Source organism: Boleophthalmus pectinirostris, unplaced genomic scaffold (genome assembly GCF_026225935.1).
Source record: "Boleophthalmus pectinirostris isolate CB_2022bp ecotype Guang Dong unplaced genomic scaffold, ASM2622593v1 HiC_scaffold_8, whole genome shotgun sequence".
Classification (NCBI taxonomy): domain Eukaryota; kingdom Metazoa; phylum Chordata; class Actinopteri; order Gobiiformes; family Gobiidae; genus Boleophthalmus; species Boleophthalmus pectinirostris.
The window spans coordinates 20481805-20505428 of NW_026571515.1; the positions used below are offsets into that span (position 1 = coordinate 20481805).

The 23624-nt window shown below is 39.0% G+C and overlaps 1 protein-coding gene across 1 annotated transcript in view; it reads right to left on the minus strand.

Moving 5' to 3' along the window:
- agrn (agrin) overlaps positions 1-23624 on the minus strand; it is a 434659-nt gene that overhangs the window by 40976 nt on the left and 370059 nt on the right. The window contains 6 exon segments of the mRNA XM_055166184.1: positions 1501-1693; positions 5555-5944; positions 6887-7003; positions 9221-9335; positions 14110-14237; positions 22916-23041. Of these exon segments, the coding sequence (XP_055022159.1) occupies positions 1501-1693; positions 5555-5944; positions 6887-7003; positions 9221-9335; positions 14110-14237; positions 22916-23041 (1069 nt within the window).

The window sequence follows — 23624 nt, forward strand, 5'->3', positions numbered from 1 at the left end:
GTCGGGATGTGATACAGTAGCCAAGAGATAAGAGAAGAAGTGTAACAGGCATAGAGCGGCAAGGCTAATTAGTTTTTTTCAGTCCTTTCGCTCATGATTTTTATACACAAGTCCACTGGGGAGGATCAGTGCTTACAGTTCGGGCAGGTTTAAGCAGTGTTATAATGATTTTTTTTGGCTATGTAATATACCACCTGAAATAAACAAAACTAGGCCAAGCAAGTGAGTAGCTAGTGGGTTGGATGCAGACTTAGCTAATTATTGTGTTTTTTAATATAGTGTGAAGATTGAATAGATGTAGAATGTCATAAAATGTCCAGGGTTCCCACTTTTTCACTGACAACATTTCAAAACTTCTCCATCACTTTTTCATGACCTAAAGTGAATTTTCCATGACTTTACGGCACCTACATGTGTAGAATTGATCATACTTTTAGGGCTAAATATGAAATGTTAACTCTTTCCACTCACCTTATGGTTTGATACTATAGTTTTTTAACATTCAAAATACTGTCAATGCATTTATTGTCGTCTCTTTTAAACAAAAGGCACATACATTCAGAAATAATCAGAATATCCTCATGAGAACAGAACGCTGTAGCTGTGTGAAAAAGATACTAAAATTCCATAACTTTTCCAAAACTTTCATTGATTTTACAAAATTCCATGACTTTTCCAGGCCTGGAAAATTACATTTTCAATTTCCGGGACTTTTCCACGATTTTAATGACTATGGGAACCCTGTATGTCAGTTTGGGTAGTATCATTTTAATTTTGTATGTCAAATGATCTTGTATTGCTAATTATTATGTAAATATTTTTAACTTTGACTTCTTTACTTGCTGTAGCACTTTGAGATTTCCTTGAAATCTTAAATGCAATATAAATAAAATTATTTAAAAGCAATGCTGACTTGTTTTTCAATCCCTTTGGTGAAAATCTGACTTTTTCATTTTCATGTTAATTTTCTCATTCATGTGACAGACAAGTTCACAACTACAGCTATGCATTGGAGAAAACAAATCTTTGGATGAAAATGTTTTGTATAGTTAAAAATACATTTTTTATTTTTTAAATCCATCTGAGCATGAGAAAATACTTAGACAGCAGTAACTCTTGCAACTCTGAACTTCCAAAGCTCAGATCATAAATACTTGAATGCACTTCCACTGCTGGCTTTAATGACACTATGTTTATGTGTTTACGTATTTGCCTGTGTAAATATATGATGTAATGAAGTGTAATGGTGGACTCTGCAGCACATGTCGGCTCCATCTGTAAACAGCCAAACCTCTGAGTTCAACCGTGGCGTCTGGATCTGATTTATTTCCTGCTGCTTCTATTTTAAACATGTTGACTCTGTGTAATTATTTGCCTCATTATGTTGAGCGCTCACCATTTGTTTTACTCTTATCTCCTGCCTCTTGCCGTCGCTGCTAAAATGGGCTAGTTCCCTTGTGGGTAGTATTAAATGTGTTTGGATTGTTCCTCCTCTCTCACCTTAGCTCCACCCGACCGTTGACCAGGGCGAGGGAGATGAAGTCCTTTTTGCCGTCCTGTCCGTTGTAAAGCAGGATTCCGGTCATTTCCGATGTTCTGAACTCCATGGCGATGCGCACTGTGTGGTAAGCGCTCATAGTTTGGAAGGCCAAGTATGATTCTCCGCCGAAGGATGGGAGGAAGTATTTGATAACTGGAAAAAAGGAAGAAGTCTTACAATGTCGTCACTATTGTTATGGTCGCAGTGAATGCAAAATGGTTAAAGTGGCATTATGGAAGTTTATACAGAAGGGATCAAAACCTTGTATATTCCAAGAAGATGTTGTGCTTGTAATGTTCTACAAAATGGCATACAATTTACCACTTTCCATGGAAAAAAAAAATGTTACCTGCAATTGAGTAAATGAAAGATAACTACATTTCTATCATAATGTGGAACACTCTAAATAAAACAATAACATTTTCATGAGATAAGCACTTAAGTTTTCCATCACAAAACTTAAATAGTATGAAAAGATAAACCTTGTCCCACAATGGGGAAAATGACAGTGTTGTGAACAGCAGGAGAATAAGAACATGAAATCAAGATCAAGATAAATTACAACTTTAATTTGTAAAAATAAAGAGAAAGGGAAAACATGATGGGATGACTCAGAAAATACTGAAACTGAATAACCTTGACAAGTGACTTTTGTTTGGAAATAAATGTCAAAATAGTGTCTGGTAATTTAGTGTAATTTTGATGTTAAGACGTTAATTATTTAGACTTTTTCCCTTTAAGATCTTATATTACGCAAACTTGACTCTTCTGAGCTTTAAGCCATGTTAGAATGTTTTACCTCTTCAAAAACATACCAGGAGTTGTGTTTTGTTTCATTCACACATGTTTGATTAAGCCTGGTTTATTAGTCCTTCTAAATCTCCAAAACTCAAAATGTTTTGTTCTAGCTTGTATTATCATGTAGTGGTAATTTTGAAGTTAACAGCTATCTTTTAGTTGAGTAAAGATGGGCAATTCCACGGCTAAAATTACTCAAATCATTCTAATGAAGGTGTAAGGAGCACTTCCTGTACTACCACATCAGAGTCCTCCACCGGGTCTAGTACCTGACAGGTACAGGCTGTTGTAGTTGCTGAAACGAGCGTGTTTTAACACTATGGAATTTTACAGGTGGATATGCAGGCGGGTAGTGATTACAGACGGGCTACACCAGGACTAAACCAGGTCTAAAATAGGTCTAAATCAGGACTAATCTTGGACTTAAGAGAGAACCCAGAGGCAGCGGAGCAGGGTGTCTGCACAACGCGATCGGGCGACTGCTGCGCTTACCTCCGTGGGGGCGGAGCTCTGAGCCGGTCCGTTCGCCTGCGGTCACCCGACAGTCTAGATGGGTGCACCTCCGAGCCCGTCCCAACAGTGAGTCCTGGTTCAGTTCTGGTTCAATTCTGGTTTAGTGCTGGTTTAGTCCAGTTTTAGTTCTGTTTTAGTCCTCCAAGTTCAGTCCTGGAATCAGTCCTAGGTTAGTCCTGGGTTAGTCCTGGGTTAGTCCTGGGTTAGTCCTGGGTTAGTCCTGGTTCAGACCGTGGCGTGTGGCGCAAAAGTGCGGCATCTCAATCAATGTTTCTTCTGCTCAGTAAATAATATCTGTGAAGTGATGACAGTCGAGTCGCGTCTGTGAATTCATATTCGTAACGAAGAAAGAGTGATCGTTTCATTTCATTTCGAAGAAGAAGGATGCTTCAGTTAGAATGATTTTAATCTGTGTGTGATTTATCACGGGCACGGGTGGGTAACGGGTGTAATGTTAACGGGTCCGGGCGGGTGCAGGTTTAACTTTGATATAATCACGGGTTAATGGTTGGGTGCGGTGCTGTACTGCGCGGGTGCAGTCTCCAAAAATGGACCCGTGCAGGACCACATGACATCACAAGGTAGAAAGGGTTTTTTGTTTGAGAAAACTCAGCCTAAATATGCAGGGTTAGTTTGTTAAAGATGTGTGAATGAAACAAAACACAACTCCAGGTATGTTTCTGATGAGGAAACTACATTATAACATAGATCAGACTATAGTGTAATATAGAGTGTGTAAAGAAATGTAGACAAAAACTTGACTAAAGGTGAAGAACAGAGAGATACAGTAGTTAATACCACAAATTTCTTGACACCTTAAAACGATAACATTTAAGCCACTTGTGTAAACGCTTGTGGTAACAACAGTATCTCTGCAGAGAAGCATGTAAATATTTTGCCACCGTCAGCTCCAATTAAATCTGAGATGTCGTGACAAGATGTGACAAGTTTATCAAGAGTCCCCGAGGCTACAGTGAAGAGAGTTAACAGACATCTTCACCGCGGATCCTTTTATTATTTTTTGACCACTTCACAATTATGATTATGATGTATTATCTCCCCTGTGTGCCCATCTCGGAGCAGAGAAAGGCAGCTGATGAGCTCTTTGTCGGAAATTGATCTGAAGGAGACTGTACTTTGGTTTACACAGCCTTCACTGCAGCCTCTCCCTAAGACTCTGCAGGTAATCCACATCAAACCAATTAGAGCCAGTTATTGTGGGAGAAAGCTGTGAGGTGGTTTCACAGAGCTAAGATCTTGTACTGTAAGAGGAAAGGGACAAAACTGTTACAAGTTGTCCCCAATTTATGCGATTTATAGTGAAGCTGATGGAAGACAATGTTGTAACACAGACACTGTCAACCATTATACATAGCAAAAGATACATTGTGTAATTCAGTGCATAAGAAGTGCAGATATTAGCGAGATATTTTGGCCTTGGTTACACCATAGCATGCCTTAAAAATAATATTGGTAATCTTAAAAACTGCGCTCTACACAAAATTACTGTTCAAAAACCATGCTACAAACCATTCTACTTTCAATAGAACAAATCTTTATGCAATAACAGATATGAAAGGGTCTAAAATTACACTTAATTGGAAACGTGTAGTAGTAGTATTATTAATAGTAATAACAGATTAACATAATCTAATATAATTTATAATCATGTACACTGAATAGCTCAGCACAAATGGGCCAGCAAATCCACTCATGTAACCACAGAAGATTTCAGTCAGAAGTCTGTTTCCTCAGTATATTTCTTCTTTGCGTTGCCAGGCTTTCTTGTCTGATAGTGTTACTGTATTACATACTGTGCCATTATCCAAATACAGTATATACTGCAGCCTTTAATGGTTAGCAGCCATTACAGAAAAGCTATGAAGCTGAGTGGAAGTGGAGAGCCTAAAGCTCTCTCACTAGTTTTACAGCCATTGTCAGCCTTCTGCGAAGACTATATAATTCACAACTGTTTGGTTCAGTGGTTTCAAAGCCCAATTGGAGCTCATTTTCTTGATTTTCACAAAAAGAAAATTTAACTGAAATTAGAGCGAGCTGTATACCCCCTGAGCAGTGAACCATAGCTAACACTCATGACTCAGAAGACACTGAAGACGGGTATAATAATAAGGTTAAGTAAAGTTTACCCAATTATATTTTGGTGGGATTCTCTCACTGTGTTGACAGACCGGAGTGATTTATAGTGAAAGCCGAGTTATTTCAAAAGAGAGAGACTTTGCTGAATATTACATGCAAATTTGAGTGATTCAACCTCTGGTTCAAGTAGGCACTTGTGCCAAATTACAGGCAATTTCCTCCATCATCTGGAAGAGATGTTTGATTATTACATGTAGAAAAGCCTTCAACCTTTTTGATATGTTTTTATCTTCATTATTTTATTTATAAGTTCAGTACAATTTGTGAAGAGGCCAAAATGCATTTTCTGAGGTCACAGTGCACATTTGTACACCAATTTAAAATCAGATGTTAGGGTGAATTATGTAGTTAAAATTATCTGATATCAGGAAGTTAAATGCAGAATTACTAAAAATAACGAAGATATAGTTATTGTTTCTCAATAATGTAGTATTTTCATGTTGGCTATATGAGATTGTACTGTGCTCTTTCGCTGTAGACTACTGAAGTACAGTTTAATTAGACTTGTCCCTTACCACATGCCCTGGTTGTACTCCTCTGACTCACCTTTCTCACAGACGGCGCCCCCTCTCCCTGCAGGACATTTACAGGTGAACTCTGCCCCCTGGTCCTCACAGGTGCCCCCGTGCAGACAGGGGTGTGAGTCACAGGGCTGGCCGGTGCTGTGGTGGTTCCGGCCCTTGCTTGAGCTCCTGGTGGTGCCTGGGAGAGTTGTGGTCGTGTGGGGTACGGCGGTGGTAGTGATATGGGCAGTAGTAGTAGCTGGTTGCGTTGTGGTTGTGCGTCTGGTGCTGAACGGCCTACGGGTGGTGCCGGGTGGGCGGCGGGTCACGTGGGTGGAGGTGGGGGGAGGCCTGGTGGTGGTGGTGGGGGCTGGGGTGGTCACTGAGGCTGTGGTGGTTGTGGTGGTGGTGAAGAAGGGGATGGACGGGAGGGCTGCAAGCACACAAGGTATTTATATTTATTGTGTTTTTCTATGAGACAGTTCATAACAGTTATTGGTACTGCAACAGTTAACTGATACTTTGAACAGCTAAAAGGAAACACATTAAACCTACATTTTCCAGGCACAATTTTATGGCATCAGTATAAAATTAAATATTACACAAGTTTATATTCAGTTCAGTTTCTTAAGATTATTGGTTCATCTGGCTTGGGAGTTAAAGGCTTTATATCTTGAACATTAAGTCAAAAATTAAAACTACCATCTAAAATTTTTGCAGTGCTCCAAATGACTAAATACATTACTCCTACTACTACTACTCCTCCCACTCCTTCTCCTCCTACTACTACTTCTCCTACTACTACTCCTCCTACTCCTACTTCTCAAACTACTCTTCCTACTCCTCCTCCTCCTACTACTACTACTCCAACTCCTACTCCTCCTACTCCTACGCCTACTTCTACTACTAATCCAACTACTCCTCCTCCTACTACTACTTGTACTACTCCTACTCCACTGCCTACTCCTCCTACTACTCCTACGCCTATTCTACTGCTACTCCAACTAATCCTCTTACTCCTACTCCAACTACTACTTCTTCTATTACTCCAACTACTTCTCCTCCTACTCTACTCCTACTCCTAATACTACTACTGTTACTACTACGACTACGACTATGGCTGTCACCACTAGATGCTTTCTACTGCAGTCTGATAGTGTGCCAGCTCTGGAAGACTAGAGACCACAGGTTAAACGTGGACACAGGCCAGGTGAGGTCTGTAATAGACTTGAATGGTAGCTTTAAGACTAAGAATGACTAAATATACTAATAAATCATTCTATATAACTGTTACCATCATATATTTTTGCCTTTCAAAACCATCCCCTATTGTATTTGCAAATCCATCCTGTACACAGCCCCTCGATTGACTTACTGTAATTAAATCGAATGTTCTGATCTTCTGGCTTCTTCACAGCGATGCTGGTTTCCCTGGAGGCCTTGAGCTGTTTGAGCAGGGCTTTCTCGATGTCCTCCACTGTATGCTTGGTACCTGTAAACAAACCAAGACATGCTCACAAGCAGGTCTCTGCGGACACTTCCTTCTTTCAGTGAGCCTTCAGGATGTACGAGAATGAGTGTGCGTGTGTGACAGGTGGGGGCTCTCCGGGGGCTCCTTGTCCTCCAGCCGCCACTTGGCCGTCTTTTTCCAGATGAATGTCTCTCATAACACGCGGCGCAGATGTTCACTTTACTGACCATAGAGGAGATGGGGGGACCAAGGACACTAAATGACGATCATAAAGGGGGAACGAAAAGAAGGCTGTGCTTATGGCAGGTAATGGAAGGAACTGTTCTGGGGAATTTGTCTGACTAAAGAAAATTATGAAATAGTAGTTTTGGGTTTGTGCTGTTCATGTAATTTATTATGTTTTTAATTAAAGATTTTTTTTCTTAATAAGAAGGCAAATTTTACAATACACATAGACAAATATTCAGTTTAAAATATTCATCTTGTTTTTTTTCTTTGAGTAAACCCCATCTTATGCTTTATAAGTGGTGTTTAATCTGCTCTGTGGCAATATTTTAAATGAATAAAGTGATGGTAAACATTTTTGGAGGCCCTTTCAACATTATGCCAAATGCTTTCCCAATTTGGTTTAATGATGTTAGTTGACATTTTTTCCTCCCACATTTTCATTTCCACTGAGGGTGTAATTAATCTCTTCTTAATTTTAGATAGTAATTATATATCTTACAATGTGTTAAGATTGTATTTAAAAGGACTATATGGAAGATTTGTAAGATTTAGATTTTAAATTTCATAAACCTGACCTATCTGTGTTTTCAGATATGAGGTAAACATGTTCAAATCAGATTTAGTCTTTACCACTAACAGTAATGTTGATTTGTTCTTGATTATAAAAACATTGAACATGATGTCCAACTTGTATGTGTCCTCTCTGGTTAAGGATCAGGAACCAAGGTTGAGTCATGAATGCAGTATCTTTTTTAAAAGTGTAAGAGCACAGGGTTGGAGTGTTCAGACCTTTGGGTTGCATCATGCTGTTTATATAAATGGACATAACTAACTCGCTGCCTGCCATGTTCCACATAGGAAGTGAGCATGGTGGAGCTTTTGGCTCTGTTTGACTTTACATAGAAAAACTGTCACCCTTTCTCTGTAACTGCTGCAGTGAGCCTCTTCATTTTGGTCTTAACATTTTCGTATTAACCTGCTCTACATGATCCTGGTGTTCTTATTTCGCTATTGTGTCTGTAAATCAATTCCTATTCCTAATATAGAAATCAGATCCAAATTCTCTTCTCTAACCTCGGCCCTGTGAGCTTCATTTGACTGGAGCCGAACACTATGGATAGTGTCACACTCCGTTAGTCCACTTCTTTATACAGTCTATTTGCATGTTACACTTATTGTCAATTACAGTTAATGAAGTATTGACTGTGGAATAGAAAGAAAAGAAAGGATTAAATGGGATTAATCTATTTGTAGTGGAAAACTTTTAAAACAACAGTAACATGTGCAATTGAGCTCGGGATCGAACGTGAAAAAACTTAGCATTACGACTCGCCAGAATGTTCAAAGAGATGCATATCACACTATATTATCTGAATACTTTTGAATGAAGATAGGTTTAGTATGAACACTGGATTTAGTGTTCACCATCTTAAAATCTCAAGCATACATTCACACAATACAGTGGAGCAAATAAAGTTTACACTAGAACAGCTCACAAAGCTCTGCACAATAGTCTGAATGAGATTTCTCAATAATAGAGAAGTCCTGCTTGTCAATTTGCATCAGAATATAAATGCAAACATGGGGATTTAGAGACACTTGGAAATCTGCTATTGTCATGGAAATCTATTATTGAAAATGGTTATGCAGCGGTGTTGCTTCTTTTGTGTTATTTGGAAAGACATGAAAATTAGTAGACTTTCAAGCAATTCATCAGATCCAGAAAACTTTCGAGATGTTTACACAACCTTTGCAAAGCAGAGGATCTATTAATATTCTTTTTCTTTTTATTATTATTATTTTTTTACTAGACCATTTTGGAAGATTGTTTATTCTGCATCAACTTTTCATTTTATTATTTTGAATTACTTTTTTTTTTTTTTTTTCAAAATAAAAACAAACAAAACAAAAAAACACACACAAATCTCCCGCTCTTCGGGGTGGGTACGTTGCTTCCCCCTCACAGAATGAAGTATCGAGTATGAATTCAGATTTGAAAGTGTCTCTCACCTGGTTTGAAGTGAGCCTCCACAAACGCGAGGATGGACCTGCTCGGGGCCAGGTTCCTCACACGCACGCTCATGAAGTCCTTGTGCACGTCAGACTTCCGGAACAACTCGTTCAGCTGTAGAGAGGGACACAGGAACTGATAAATGAGGCTAGTAATGCGCTCCACGCTATCATCTACACAAGCCCATAGCGGCGCGTGGACTCTATCTGCACACAGGAACCTGCCGGGCACAAGAGCACAAATTGACATTTAGCGGCGGCTGTGGCATTAATTATAGGAACAAGTTTAGGGGAGGGGCGCGGTAAATGTCGGGGTATTCTGACATGTGCTTCTGATTGGTTTTGCCTCTCTGCCCTCGAAGCTGTAGCCCGTGTGAGGACACTGAAGGTTTTCTGTCTTTAATGGACAAATGTGGGCCAATATTTCATCCTCAAGTGTTCCCTCGTAATTCTATTCTTGTCGGCCCGGCGGAGAATTAATGCAAGATAATTAATGAGAGTGATTCTCCACTCAATCAGAAACGCAACAAGGTTCCACTGCCGCACTAGCACAATTTTTGCAGCACACTGGTGGACTCACTGCAAAAAACATTAGAGAAAAAAGATTGCAAAAAAAATATCTAAAATGTTGCAGTTTAAGATTGGTTCACTTTAGATCAGAGGAGCAAACGGGAGCACATTCCTATTTTCTGGCTTCAGACATATTTTGATGATTGATGGTGGTGAATAAAATACTAAAAGTAACTGCATAACTGCACTGCATAACTAACATTTGGAAAAGTTTAATACATTGTCAAACTGGACCAGATGTTTCTTGCTTACTGAGCTGAACGAGGGTAAAGATGAAATATATTTTCTACTAAAACCTAAATGCGAAATGTAACTTAGACGTTAAGATATAGCAGAAAATGCAAAGGTCAAACTGCATTTAAAAAGAACTGGGCAGATTTCAATGAATTTGGATTTAAAGGGCCCATATTATGCAATTTTCTGATCTATGTTAATATACTGTATCCTCATCATAAACATACCTGGAGTTTTGCTTTGTTTCAGTCACAAATTTAACATAATAATGATGATTCTATATACTGTATTTACAATGTGTTCTTTTCTTAAACATGTCAGGTAATACAGGAAGTGCTCCTCTGTGTTGCCCTAAAATTGAAAATCTCTTCTAAATTAAAGGTAAAAGGTAGCTGTTAAAGGTAACTTAGAAACTACCACTATATGACATCACAAGGTGGAACAGAGCATTCTGAGCTTTGGAGATGTAAACAGACTAATAATAAAGGATTTTTCAAACTTGTGTGAAACAAAACAATTGCACATGTTTTTGAAATCTGTGTATCATTCGTTTTTCAAAATAAAACCAAAAATAAAAAAATGAAAAAACAACAATTTTCTTCATTATTTGTCTCCAAAACCAGTTTTCGATTTTGTGCTTAATTGAATAATGGACAAAACAGATAACGGTTTTGTGCCGCATATGGACTAAACCAGGACTGAACAGATAGGTCTAAACCAGGTTAAAACCACGTCTAAACCAGGTCTAAACCAGAAATGAACCAGGACTGAGTGTCAGGACGGGCCCAGATGTGTGCCCGTGTAGACTGTCGGGTAATCAAGACTGAGACCAGGACCAGACTGGGACCAGACCAGGACTGAGACTGGGACTGAGACCAAGACCAGACTGGGACTGAGACCGGGATCAGACCGGGACCAGACCAGGACCAGACCAGGACTGAGACCGGTTTAGTCCTCGTTCAGTCCTGGTCAAGACCTGGATTAAACCTGGTTTAGTCCTGGTTCAGTTCGGCATTGCAGTTTAAGCAATGTTTTTTTTCATTTAAACATAAAATCAAAAACTGAAAAAATGAATCGTTATCCATTTTATCATTTTGGTTTTCGAGACAAATAATGAAGAAACTAGTTGTTTTTTCATTTTCTTATTTTTGGTTTAATTTTGAAAAATGAATAAACTAATGATATAGAGATTTTTTGAGCAGGTAACAACATTATAACATGGCTTAAAGCTCACAAGAGTAAATTTTGCGTAATAGAGGACAGAAAAAGCAAAAGTGAAACTGCATTTAACAAGACTGGGCAGATTTCAGATATAATATTGAACACCAAAATTTGAAGTGATGGATCTCAGGAGGGTGAAGAAAAGTTTTTGACAGTCGTAGGGCCAAACATATTTCTAAGTCATGTGCATGATCCAGTGGACTTTAGCACCTGGAGGTTTTAATTAAAAGATCTAACACTAAGATGGCTAAAATAAAACTGAGATATTCAGGTGCGCGACTAATCACTCCAAATCTCAAATCAAATTATATCTCTCCAATCTATCCACAAGAAGCTGACTTTTTAAAATGATCTAAAAGTGTAATTAATCTCGAAAGATATTCTCTGAAGTGTTTGGAAAGCAATCGCCAATTTAATCTGTGTAGTCTACAGAAACCCTTCTCCTATTTCAAGTTAAATTGCAAGAAATATAAGTGTGAAGTGAATTGGCACATTTTCAGTTTGATCTGATGTATCATTATTCTACAGCAGCACCATCCGATCACTATTAATCCACAAGACATCACCTTCTGTTAGCAGGGCTGCCAATATTACGCTTTTATTAAAAATCAAATATCAGTGAGCATGATTCACTCATCCTGATATGATGTAGCGTATGTTCCGTCATGACCGAGGCTGGAAAATAACCTTTTTATCATTGTTATTTTTCAATCACATTCTGACCAGAGAAATGGGGCTGGCGCACTGTAGGAGACTATTATGAACTTGTTATGAGAAAAAGCTACAGTATCATGCTATCTTTCCCCATCAGGAGAAACTGTGTAATTTTTAATACTCTAATGTGATTCTTAAGATGTAAAATAAGTTGAATATATTTGGAATTTTGTCCATATTACGCTAGTTTCTGATGTATGTTATAATGCTGTTTCTTCGTCGAAAATACACATTCACACATGTTTAGCGCACAAATCCTGCATATTTAGGCATTCTTAGGAGTTCTTCTCTGAAATAGAAAGCACTCTGTTAAAGTTTATGACTGGATAATATTAGGGATGTAACAACAACTGAAATATCGTGATACTGTATCGTCAAAAGTCTCTCAATAGTATCGTGGACTATCACAATATATCAAATTATAAGTCTCATTGCTTAAATGAATAAGTATGGTGCAGCAATAGTTAAAAAACAGAGAAAACTACATAGACCATGATCCTTTGCTCTGTTTCAGTCCAGACTTGAAGAAATGAAGAAATAACTGTTCTAAGCACTTTTAAATTTTAGTTATGTTATGACAGAACCAAGGGCATTTTAAAAGCAAAAATTATTATTCACAGTCTCCAATTGCAATAAATATCGTACAGTAAGATGCAATATCGTGAAAATACTGTACCGAGAGATTTGGATATTCTTACATCCCTAGATAATATAATAAGTGCTCCACTGTGTTTTTAAACTCTCATACACCTTCGCTAGAATTATTTGGATAATTTCAGCACTGTAACTGTCCATCTCTACTCAACTAAAGGTAAAAAGTAGCTATTAACTTGAAAACTACCACTTTATGACATCACAAGGTGGAAAAATGTGGGAAATGTAGATACCCTCAAACCTCAAACCTGTGTGAATGAAACAAAACACAACTTTGCGAAATATAGGACCTGTAACAATTTCATTTTTTTGGACATTTATGCTTGCCCAGACATTCTGTTCTGGAGTTTATCACTGACAAAACAAAAAAATATAAGAAAAACAGTTAGTATCGCTGTAATTTGGCAATCATTAGTAAAGGCTGATTGAGCTGAGCGGTCATGTGACGTGGGCGGGGGTCACACGAACATCTGGCAGAGCCTTTTTGAAGAATGGCCTGCCAAAACTAATGCCGTGCTCAATCTTTGGGCTCCAGGGATCTAAGCGAGACAGCTAGCACTACGTCATTAAAGTTGTATACTTACATGGACTAGTGATCGACAAAAAGTTATGATAAGAGATCTTAACAGTTATACAATCCATCAGCTTTTCTGAACTATATGGCAGATGTTTAATATTATGCTGTTAGAGGTAATGGACAGAGGCTTAATGGTGCACAATGTAACTTTTGTTGTAGAGGATCCGTTACTTGTTTGTTTCCATTGAGCCGTTGTTGCACTGCCTGGAATCTTCCAATAAATTTATAAATTTAGCATTTACTCAATTGCAGTGCAGATCTATGGAGAAGTGACCACGCTCACAGTAAGAACGCAAATTTTTTGAGGTAATTTTGAGCAATAAAAACAACTTTAATTTAATGTTTGTTAGATGAATAAGTTAAATTGCATACTCTGGAATATTCCAGATGAAACAATAACGTCATCACAGAGATAAGCAGGTGGAAGACCCTCCTCATAAAAGTTACACAGAGCACCTTTAAGGCATCAAACTATGTGCCTGAAAGAATTGTAATTTTCACTCCCGCTCCCGCACACATCTGCGATATTTTGTCCCGCTCCCGCCCACAAGTCGCGCAAGATGGGGACGTTCACTTTTTTAAGCTCTATCAAACACAGAGAAGCAGAAAAAAATTGTCTAAAATGTACGCGACATTAGATCACATCCGCAACTTTAGGCTGCTTAAAATGTTTTTACTGTTAATGTTTTTTAACGCCAAATAAAATATCCAGCACAAATGATGTATGATAGGCATACATGAATCATTTGTATATTTTACTTTGCATTCATATTTAGTTTGCGGGACTGCAATTTATAATCCCAGCTGCCCGCTCCGGCCCATGCCCGCAAGGAGCTCAAAAATGTGTCCCGCGCCGCACTGTTTTGCGCGGGTCCAAGGCTCTACTGTAAACAGATACATAGATAAATAAAGTACTCACCGCGTTCTCGATGCTGCGGGCTGTCTCACCAAACAGCTCAGATTTGGGGTCTTCCATCTCAGGGGTATAGAAAACCTCCTGGCCCTCCACTTGGTCCAGGTGTAGGAAGCCGCTGAACTTGGTAGTAACTGTAAAAACACAGCACTATGTTAAAAGATACGACTATAAACTACCTCAACCTCTGCCTTCCCACGGTGCTCTGCTTGGACTCGTGCCAGTTAGTGATGGATTGTGCACATTGGACGAGAGAGGTTAGTACGTTGGGAGTTCAAGGGAGAAGGAGCAATGCTGATAGGGAAGTGGGCCATTTTTTTTTTTTTCTTTACCAGACCGAGAATCTTCCAAAAGGTTGGTTGAGGAACGGAGAGCTGTGCAGAGAGACAAGACAGTTAGACAGAACTCACAAATATGAAAGAACAGAGAGTGAAAGCCAGCCAGCGGCACCTCAAAAGTGCCTCCTTCAGCAAAGACTAAGCCTCCCTGAGCGACCTTGAGGGTTATGTTGTCAAACATCTATCAACCCTCTTATACGACTTGTGCTGCTGCTGCCAGGCTAGTGTGTATGCGCCCGCCGTAGTGAGGAGCTGATGCTAGGCCTTCCACAACGCTCGTAATCAGCTGAACAAATTGCCCAAATCAATCACGTCTATCCCTGCCAGAGAGACGCACGGAGGACGGAAAGACGCTCTTGTATGATTATCGTGAAAGATAGGCGTAATTGTCTCCTTAATGTCGCTGGCCTATGACTGACGCGGCCTGGTTAAAGTTGCATGAAAACGGATGGAGCACATGCACGCTCATTTTGACAGGAGAGACTTTTTATAGCAACGCCTGGCACACGTGGGTCGGGATGTGCGGCCATAAAACACTGGCAAATGGGCGAGGGCTGGCTTGATAAGAGAAGAGAGGAGGAGAGAGGGGGAGAGTGGCCAAATCGGGTGTTTGATCTGCAAAAGAAGGGAAACACAACAGAGAGACTGATTTTCCAGACCAGTGCCGTGACGGACGTAAAGAGAAAAGAGAGACGGCGATAAAAAGGAGGATGGAGTGATTGGACGCCGAGATGCTATCGACTGTAAAAAGTAATGGATTTGTCAGACTTCCAGCTGCACATGGGCGAGTTTACAGTAGCACCGCGCTGTGCTATTTAAACCTGGTATGAGTGTTTGTTTCCCATTATGTTCTATGGCAAAAGAGAGGTGCCACTTAAAATGTAACATAAGGAAATATGCTCTGCTCCACATTTTCCATAAAAACTAGTTGCTGACCATCTCTCCATGCTTGTAAAGGATAATGATTAAATTTTGGGTTACTAATGTGTTTAAAAAGGGTGAAATAAACCACAATTGACTATTTTCAAATCAAAACTATGTTCAAAATATATAATTTTTCTGGTGGAATTCGGCCACCTGTTTGCTTTTGCCTGACACCACCAGACCAAGGCTACGTTTAGACAGAAACGAATCACTGTATCACCGCATCAGAAACGATTTGCGTCCAGACACGTCGTTTCTGTGTCCGCAAGCCTTCCCTATCCACACAGCATATTTGTTTACGTTTTACAGAAATTAAACTTAAAACCGCATGGCAAATTTGCATAAACTGAGCACTCAAAAAACAGCTCGCTCCTTGTGCGCTGATGCAGTTCAGCTTCTGTCGGACTAAAGGACACGACTCAGTGGATTATATGTGTTCTCTCTGTGACAGAGGGGTGTTCTGCTAATGATGAGTCTGTTCTGTGCTTCTGTCGTGTTGGAGATGGTTCCTGTTAAACTTTTCCGAGATTATACGTCTGCAGGTCATACGCATAGACTGAATATATGAATGGACATATATTCTAGCCTCTTAGCGTTTTGGCGGTGAATTAGTTTGCGGCGCATAGACCTACATCGGTGTATCAGCGTTTTCAGGTGTCCACACAGAGCAGGATCAGATCCGTACTCAGATGAATTCATGAGAGCGGGCGGCACCAGATCATTCCGTCTCTGAAGCTGTTTTCCATCGGATTAGTGTGGACGAACGGTGCATCAGCAATGAAAATGACTTGAATACATACTAGTGGAGATGGGGCCCAAGTCACAGGTCAGATCTACAGAGAGCTAGCCCGCGCACAGTAACAATGCATGCTTTCCTAGGTATTTCTGAGAAATAAACACACACATAACTGAACGAATGCCAGAATGCCAGATACTCATAATAACATACTGTGTAACATTCTTAGCAAAGCAATAACATCTCCATGGAGACAAGTTGGCAGTGGTCCCTTAAACAGAAAAATTAGGCAGTGCACCTTCATGTCGTTCCACTGAAAATACAGCTTACTCTTTGTACCAAACTTGAATAGAGTGTTTTGAGCGATCTACTCCAGACTGTGTGGATTGGACTCAGCCTTGAGCCACTTCAACCTTTCACATCTCAATAAAACCCAGGGATGGTGAACAATCAGAGCGCATCAATAATGTGGCGGCGGATGGACACACTGGTTCTGGGGACGTGTCATTTCACTTCTAATGAGCGCGACGCTGGCTAAGTCCTCCTCGGGAGAAAAGAGATCCGGAATATCGACTTGGCTATTGTGCCGGGGCTTTTATTGGTAACACTTCAGCTGAATGAGGTATCGATCGCCTGTATGCCGACAATGTGTGCTGAGATAAATATTTACAGGCCCTGGCACATTTGTTACAACTGTTGTCTTGCAGATTAAACTTGTTCCGTGTGTTTATAGGGGGACAGTGCGTCATCAACCCCATTCGGAACCAATGGAGCATGCAGTGCTTTAATTATTTGTAAAGCGGAGCAAAGGAACTTTTAAACTAGTTTTCACTTTACATGTTTTATAGATGTTTTTTTTACCGGCACTACACTTGCAGAAATGTAACCATAATGGGACTGAGTATTCGCTTTTATTGGACTTTAAAATATACTATGTAATTTTTCTGGAGTGTTCACCATCTGTTATCTCCATGGCAACGTTATGCTCCACCGTATGGCAGGAATCTCAATAGACTCTATTCACGCTTATGTCACAAACCAGGAAGACGTTTGGAAATATACGATTACAACTTTCGGCAGGTTTTTTTCACGGTTGTAAGCCTGACAAAATATAGGAAAATGACAAAATGTCCCAGGTCTTCTTCATCTCCATGTCATTGTAGCGTTGTCCGTTGTCCGGCTAATCAACAATTACAACCATACCTTAGTTTTCATCATTGCCCCACTGACACACAACTCGCACTCTTCATTTTACCGCTGATCACATTTACTTTAGTGGGTTTGATCACAGTCGGTAGGCGAACTCCACCGTAAGTTGTAATCGCATGTTTCCAAACGTCTTCCTGGTTTGTGACGTAACGTGAAAAGATCCAATAGAGACAAGCAGGTAATGTCACCAGGCCAAGTTACAGGTCAGATCTATGTAGAGGCAATCCCTACTCACAGTAAGAATACATATTTTTAGGGTAAATTTGAGAATTAAAACATCTGTATTTGAATAAATATAAGATAGAAAAGTTAACTACCATACTGTGGAACATTCCAGGCAAAGCTAACATCCTGACTTAATAAAGATCTGTAGATCTGTAGATAGAGATGTCTGAGAGAAGAACACAGGCAAAATATGCAGGATTTGTGTGTTATGAAACAAAACACAACTCCAAGTATGTTTGTGATGAGGAAACAACATTATAACATACATTAGAAAACAGCATAATATGAGGTCTTTAGGCGTAGAGTATAAATTTCCTAATGAGAACAATAAACTCTACATATATATATATATCAGCATTAGTCACTGATTTTGTTGCTTTTTGCTGTTGCTAGAAGCTGCAGGTCTTATCCAAATTGAGTCACGGAGTTTGACAGCACTAATTGTATGGTTCAAAATAGCGCAGCGTGACACAAGCTTGTATGGCGGCACGAGCTGTTCTCTTCATTGTTTCCCACTGACACCTGAGTGAAAACAGCTCCTGCCAACCTGCGTGCTTGTTAAATCTGAACTGACACTCAACGGTTTGTTAGAAGTTGTAACATGATCCGTGGGTTTATTCTGCGTGGTGACCTGTAGCATCTAGAGCGCCCACACACACACATGCGTCGCTGCGGTGACACAAAGAGGGCCAAAAAACAGAGCGCGGACAGGGCCAGGACTGGCTTTTATCTCCACAGAGTGACAGGCGCGAGACTCTGATTGGTACACGACTTCGGTCACCCCCCGGTCGCCTGGCAGGTGCCCCCTTCCTCACTGCTTAGCTTCGAGTGAACTGATGCAAGACAGGATTGAGATTGACTGTGTGTAGGCAGGGAGAGGAGTGAGATATAGTGCATGGGGAGATATAGACCACTGAGGGTTAAGACACCAGTTTACAGTATGATTGTGAATGTGAAGGTTGAATAAACTGTGATGTAGAACCTTTTCAGACGTACAACTCAACTTAAACGTGCATTGTGTAACTTTTCTGGTGGAGGGTTTGTCAAATGTTTTTCTCCATAGAGATGTTATTACTTTGGAATATTTCACAGTATAGTATTGAACCTTTCTATCTTGATGCAGAGTAAACCAAGTTACAGGTCAGATCTGTGGAAAGGCAACCCCACTCCAGGGTTCCCACTCTTTTTAAAAAAAAAAAAAAAAATTTCAAAATTTTTCTATGACTTTTTCATGACCTAAAGTGAATTTTCCATGACTTTACGGCATTATACATGTGTAGGATTGAGCAGACTTTTAGAGCTAAATATGAAATGTTAACCCTTTCCACTCACTTTATGGTTTGATATTATTGTTTTTAATGAACATTTAAAATACTTTCAGTGCATTTATTGTCGTCTCTTTTAAACGAAAGGCGCATATGTTTAGAAATAATCATAATAGCCTAATGATAACTTAACAGAAAGCTGTAGTTGCGAAAAAGAGATAATAAAACTCCTTGACTTTTCCTGAATTTCCATGACCATGCGAACCCTACCACTCACAGTCAGAATGCTTGTTTTTCCAGGGATTTATGAGCTTTAACTCCACCTGTAATTGAATAAATGTAAGGTAGAGCTGTTTAATGTCATACTGTGGAACATTCTAAGCAGAGCAATGACATATCCAACCACAAAGTTACATGGTGCACCTTTAACACATTCTACAGGAGGTTTACACCGAATGACTCTGTGATATGACACACAACAGACTTTCAGGAGGTGTCAGAAATACAGATGAAGATTACTCAAGTTAGCCTGTATGTTGTATTTGTTTATCTACCACCACCTGCCAATAGAATCATTACCAAATGAGTGATGAGGCACCACCTGCTCCCGTTGGTCTTTTGGCACGGTGTTAACAACACATTTTTAACTTCCATAATAGGCTTGTATATTGAATTTTTATCAAGCTCCATAGAGACAAGCACGAGACACCTCTAGGCCAATTTACAGCAGAGATCTGTGGAGAGGTGATCCCACTCACAGTCAAAGGGAATGTTTTTTAAAGGTATTTTAAAGCAATAAAAACACTAATTGATGCATCTTACATACAAATTCATACAAATTGAATACCACATTGTGCAATAAGATCTCCATGGTGTCAGACCCCCAACCTGGAAAGTTACACAGCACTCCTTTAAATGAATGTGTAATTTCATTTAACATTGTGAGCGTAAAAAAAGTATTTGTCAAAAGAAGCTCTGGTAGTTCTAGTCTTAGAGCAGCACTAAAAGAATGCCTCGTATTGCTAGAGTTACACTGGGGCTGTTGTACTGCAATCGATTTGGTGGGGTTTAATTTTGGACTTTTACTGGATCAATGCAATCTTTTTACACAAAGTCAGTGATTAAACTTTGTATTTGCGGTTCAAACTTTAGAGACTAAAATGAGCAAAGTTAAAAAAGTATTTTGAGGATATGTGTAAAGGAGTGTTGACAAGCACAGCGGTGAAGGCATACAGTATTAAACAACTTGTGTGTTTATTGAAAACGTTTCTGCTTGAACGTATCAGTGAAGTGAACAAAAATGAAAAAATGATGTACATATCTGGTAGTAAAAGATAATGTAGCGCATAAAAGGAGTGGCTGAAGTTGAAAGAACACATAAAAGTTACAAGTACTGCTGAAAATGCGTTATCATCTACTATCACCTTTTATGCCTCATTGTTTTAAATATAACGTGTGCTCAATATGCTTGTTAATGATTTTTCTAGATGTGTAGAGATGGTACACAGCCCAGGGTCCCCAAATAAACTATAATATCTGCAGTAGCATATGCAGTTTGTGTGTAACTCAGGAACGCTCCTTTTGTTCATAAGAATTTAGTTCGAAAGGCCATACTTTTTTCATGTAACAAAATGTGATCTGATACATTGATCTAATTACCGTATTTTTCGGACTATAAGGTGCACTTAAAATCCTTAAATTTTCTCAAAAATCGACAGTGCGCCTTATGTATTAATTCTGGTTGTGCTTACTGTCCTCAAACTGATTTTATGTGGCGCTCAAAAATCTGTTAAAATGTTTTAGTACGACTTTAGTAAACTAAGGCAGAACTCAGGCAGAAGCTGACCACATCAATGCACAAGGAGCGAACTGTTTTTTTCAGCGTTAATAGTTTATGCAGATTAGCCATGTGGTTTTAAGTTTTGTTTCTGTAAAATTAAACAAATGTGTGCATAGCTGCATTAAACACATTATAACTCAATATATATTTGAGTCCTCCTCAGAGGAAATATAAAAACAAACTAAAATTATCCAACCACATTCAAATTCATAATACACATTCACCAAGACAGGGAGGCAACGCGGGGCGAATTACACTACAATCTGCCAATGGATCGTGGATGTCTGGGCTAAGGGATCAGTCTCAAAAGTCGTCCGATTGTTTTGTTTAATGCGCCTTATAATCCGGTGCACCTTATGTATGAAAATAGATGAGAGAACTCAACATTATTGATATTGCACCTTATAATCTGTAATCCTAATATGAGCATTTTTATCGTCCATAAACCGGGAAGTGTGATGTTAGCTAGCACACCTCTCACAGAACATTGCATGTGACCATAGTATTGTCTTTTTAATGTTGTGTTTTTTAATTATTACATAGTTTATGTATTTTATTGTTTTGTCTACAGCAACTACACTGCAAAAACTCAAATCTAGTCAAGTTAACACATCTTGCTACACTTAAGAAAAACAACGCTTAAAATAAGAAACCAAATCTAATGTTGCTTGAATTAAGAAAAACACAGTTATTCCATTGGTACATAATTTTACATGTCAAGTTGAATCTTCTCAAATCAAGTAAAATGTTCTGAATTTCAGTAAATTTGAACTTACCTAGATCTTGTTTTTTGCAGTGTATGCAGACTCTGGCCAAGACAAATGGCCTCTTGAGGACAGTAAAGTTTATTCTATTCTAGTTGTTGTTAGCGATACTGTGACGTGAAAAATACACAACGGTCTGTTTGAGATATGTTTATAAATTCATCATGGTGAATAATTTGGATGCTAAAAATGCATTAGGAAAGTGAGGAATATGTTTGTACTGCTGCAAAGTGTTTAAAATTAACTAGTTTTGCTATTAACATTTTTCAGACGATAAAAATAGGTACAGCGCATGTAAGAGCATTTACAAGTGGTGGTGGATGAAGTACTCAATTTTGTTATTTAAGTAAAAATATAGATACAGGGGCAAAAGATTACTCAAGTAAAAATAAATGTATCATATGAAAAAATCAACTTCACTAAAACTATTGGAGAACCTGTTTAAAAATGTACTTTAAGACAAGAAAGAAAGTAAAAAAGACTAAAACAGAAATAAATTAAAAAATGCAGACATTTTTAGAACAATTAAAACATCAAATCAATATATTTTCAAAAATGAAAATTGCTGGTTTTAAGTAATTTAATTATTTTTGTGTATTTGAGAATTTGTTTTGTTTTCAGTGACATATTCATAAAAACAAGCAGGTGCAAATACACAGTGCATCTTTGAGTAAAGTACAGATACCTAAAATTTGTACTTACCGTATTTTTTGGACTACAAGAAACACTTTTTTCATGGTTTTGGTGGTCCTTTGACTTATACTCCAGTGTGACTTATATATATCTTATACTTCTATTACTCTTGTACCACTGTCACTTGGTGCTCTACAGTGCATGTCTCCTACAGAAAAAGCTGCTGTCCTGCTGCCAATAGTGAAATATGCTGCCGAAAACGGTAATTGAGCAGCAGAAAGAAAGTTTGGTGTGCGCGAGAACACAGCTTCACGGCAACCGGGAGGGTGCACCATGCAACTTTCCTGGAAGTCATTGGATGGGTCAACAAAGCCTGGACTTCAGTGACAACCAAAACCATCCAGTCAGGATTGAGATAGGCCGGAGGAATAGGTGCTCCGTTTACCTCCGGCAGTCGTGGAGTTGCTCAGAAGTGACACAGAGGATGAATAATTCAATGGATTTAGTGATTTGGAGTGAGATCGAGAATTTGGTAAACTTATGTTCTGTTGTTTATGCTCTGAGTAACCGTTCATATGTTATGTTAACGTATCAGACGCCCATTCAGCCTGTTGTTCTCTGTTCTACTGTTGTTACTATAACTTGCCTTTCAGGACGAAATGTCGGTTCTTGGTCTCTGATTTTATAAAATAAATTTCCCCCAAAAAGTGCGGCTTATATATGTTTTTTCTTATTCATTACCCATTTTTTGGCTGGTGCAACTCATACTCTGAGGCGACTTATAGTCCGAAAAGAAAGGTAAGTATGGTACTTCGTTACCCTCCACCACTTGTTAGAAACAATAACTGGAACAGAGCAAAGTGCGTGACTTTACTTACATGGGCAGTTGGAGCCCTCTGGATTACTGGCCGCTGTAGTTCCATCAGGACAGCAGCCGAACTCAGAGTTGTCACAGGAGGATCTGTCTTCTGCTGTGGGGGTAGTGGTACTGGCCACAGTGGGACCTGGGGACAACGCAGAGGGACACAGAATTATTCATGAAGCTTGCAAATATTCATGCAGTCATCTGAGCTTATCTCACGAGCCCAGAAGAGCCTTTCATTTAGAGACTTTTGAGCTGTGACGGAGGGAGACGAGATTCTGGGGTCATCCAGCTTAACCTATGGCAGCTTCTTGTTTGCTCTGTCGTTTCCTCCTTGAAGATGGATTTTTCATTAGAAGCGTTTCGAAACTGTATGGCCTTACTTCCCTTACACTTGCGTCCTTTAAAGTACTTGTTACATCAGCAAGTACTGCGGTCAAGAAGCAGTAGTCATAGTAATAGTTGCAGTAGCATGGTTAGGACAAGTGAATTTCTCTACTGTGAAAAAATAAATCTTCGCTTATAACTTGAATCAGTAGAGCAGTAGATGCAGTAGTAGAAATTGTAGTTGCTGGTAAAGTAGAGGTAAACAGCAGTAAAAGAAATAGATTACATTCTGCTGCTGTGAAATAAATGCTGTTATGAAAAATGAATTGTTGTGCAGTTGTTGCGTTCAAACCTTTTTTAAATTTCTGTGTATTTTGATGCACTTTTCCTTCGTTTTT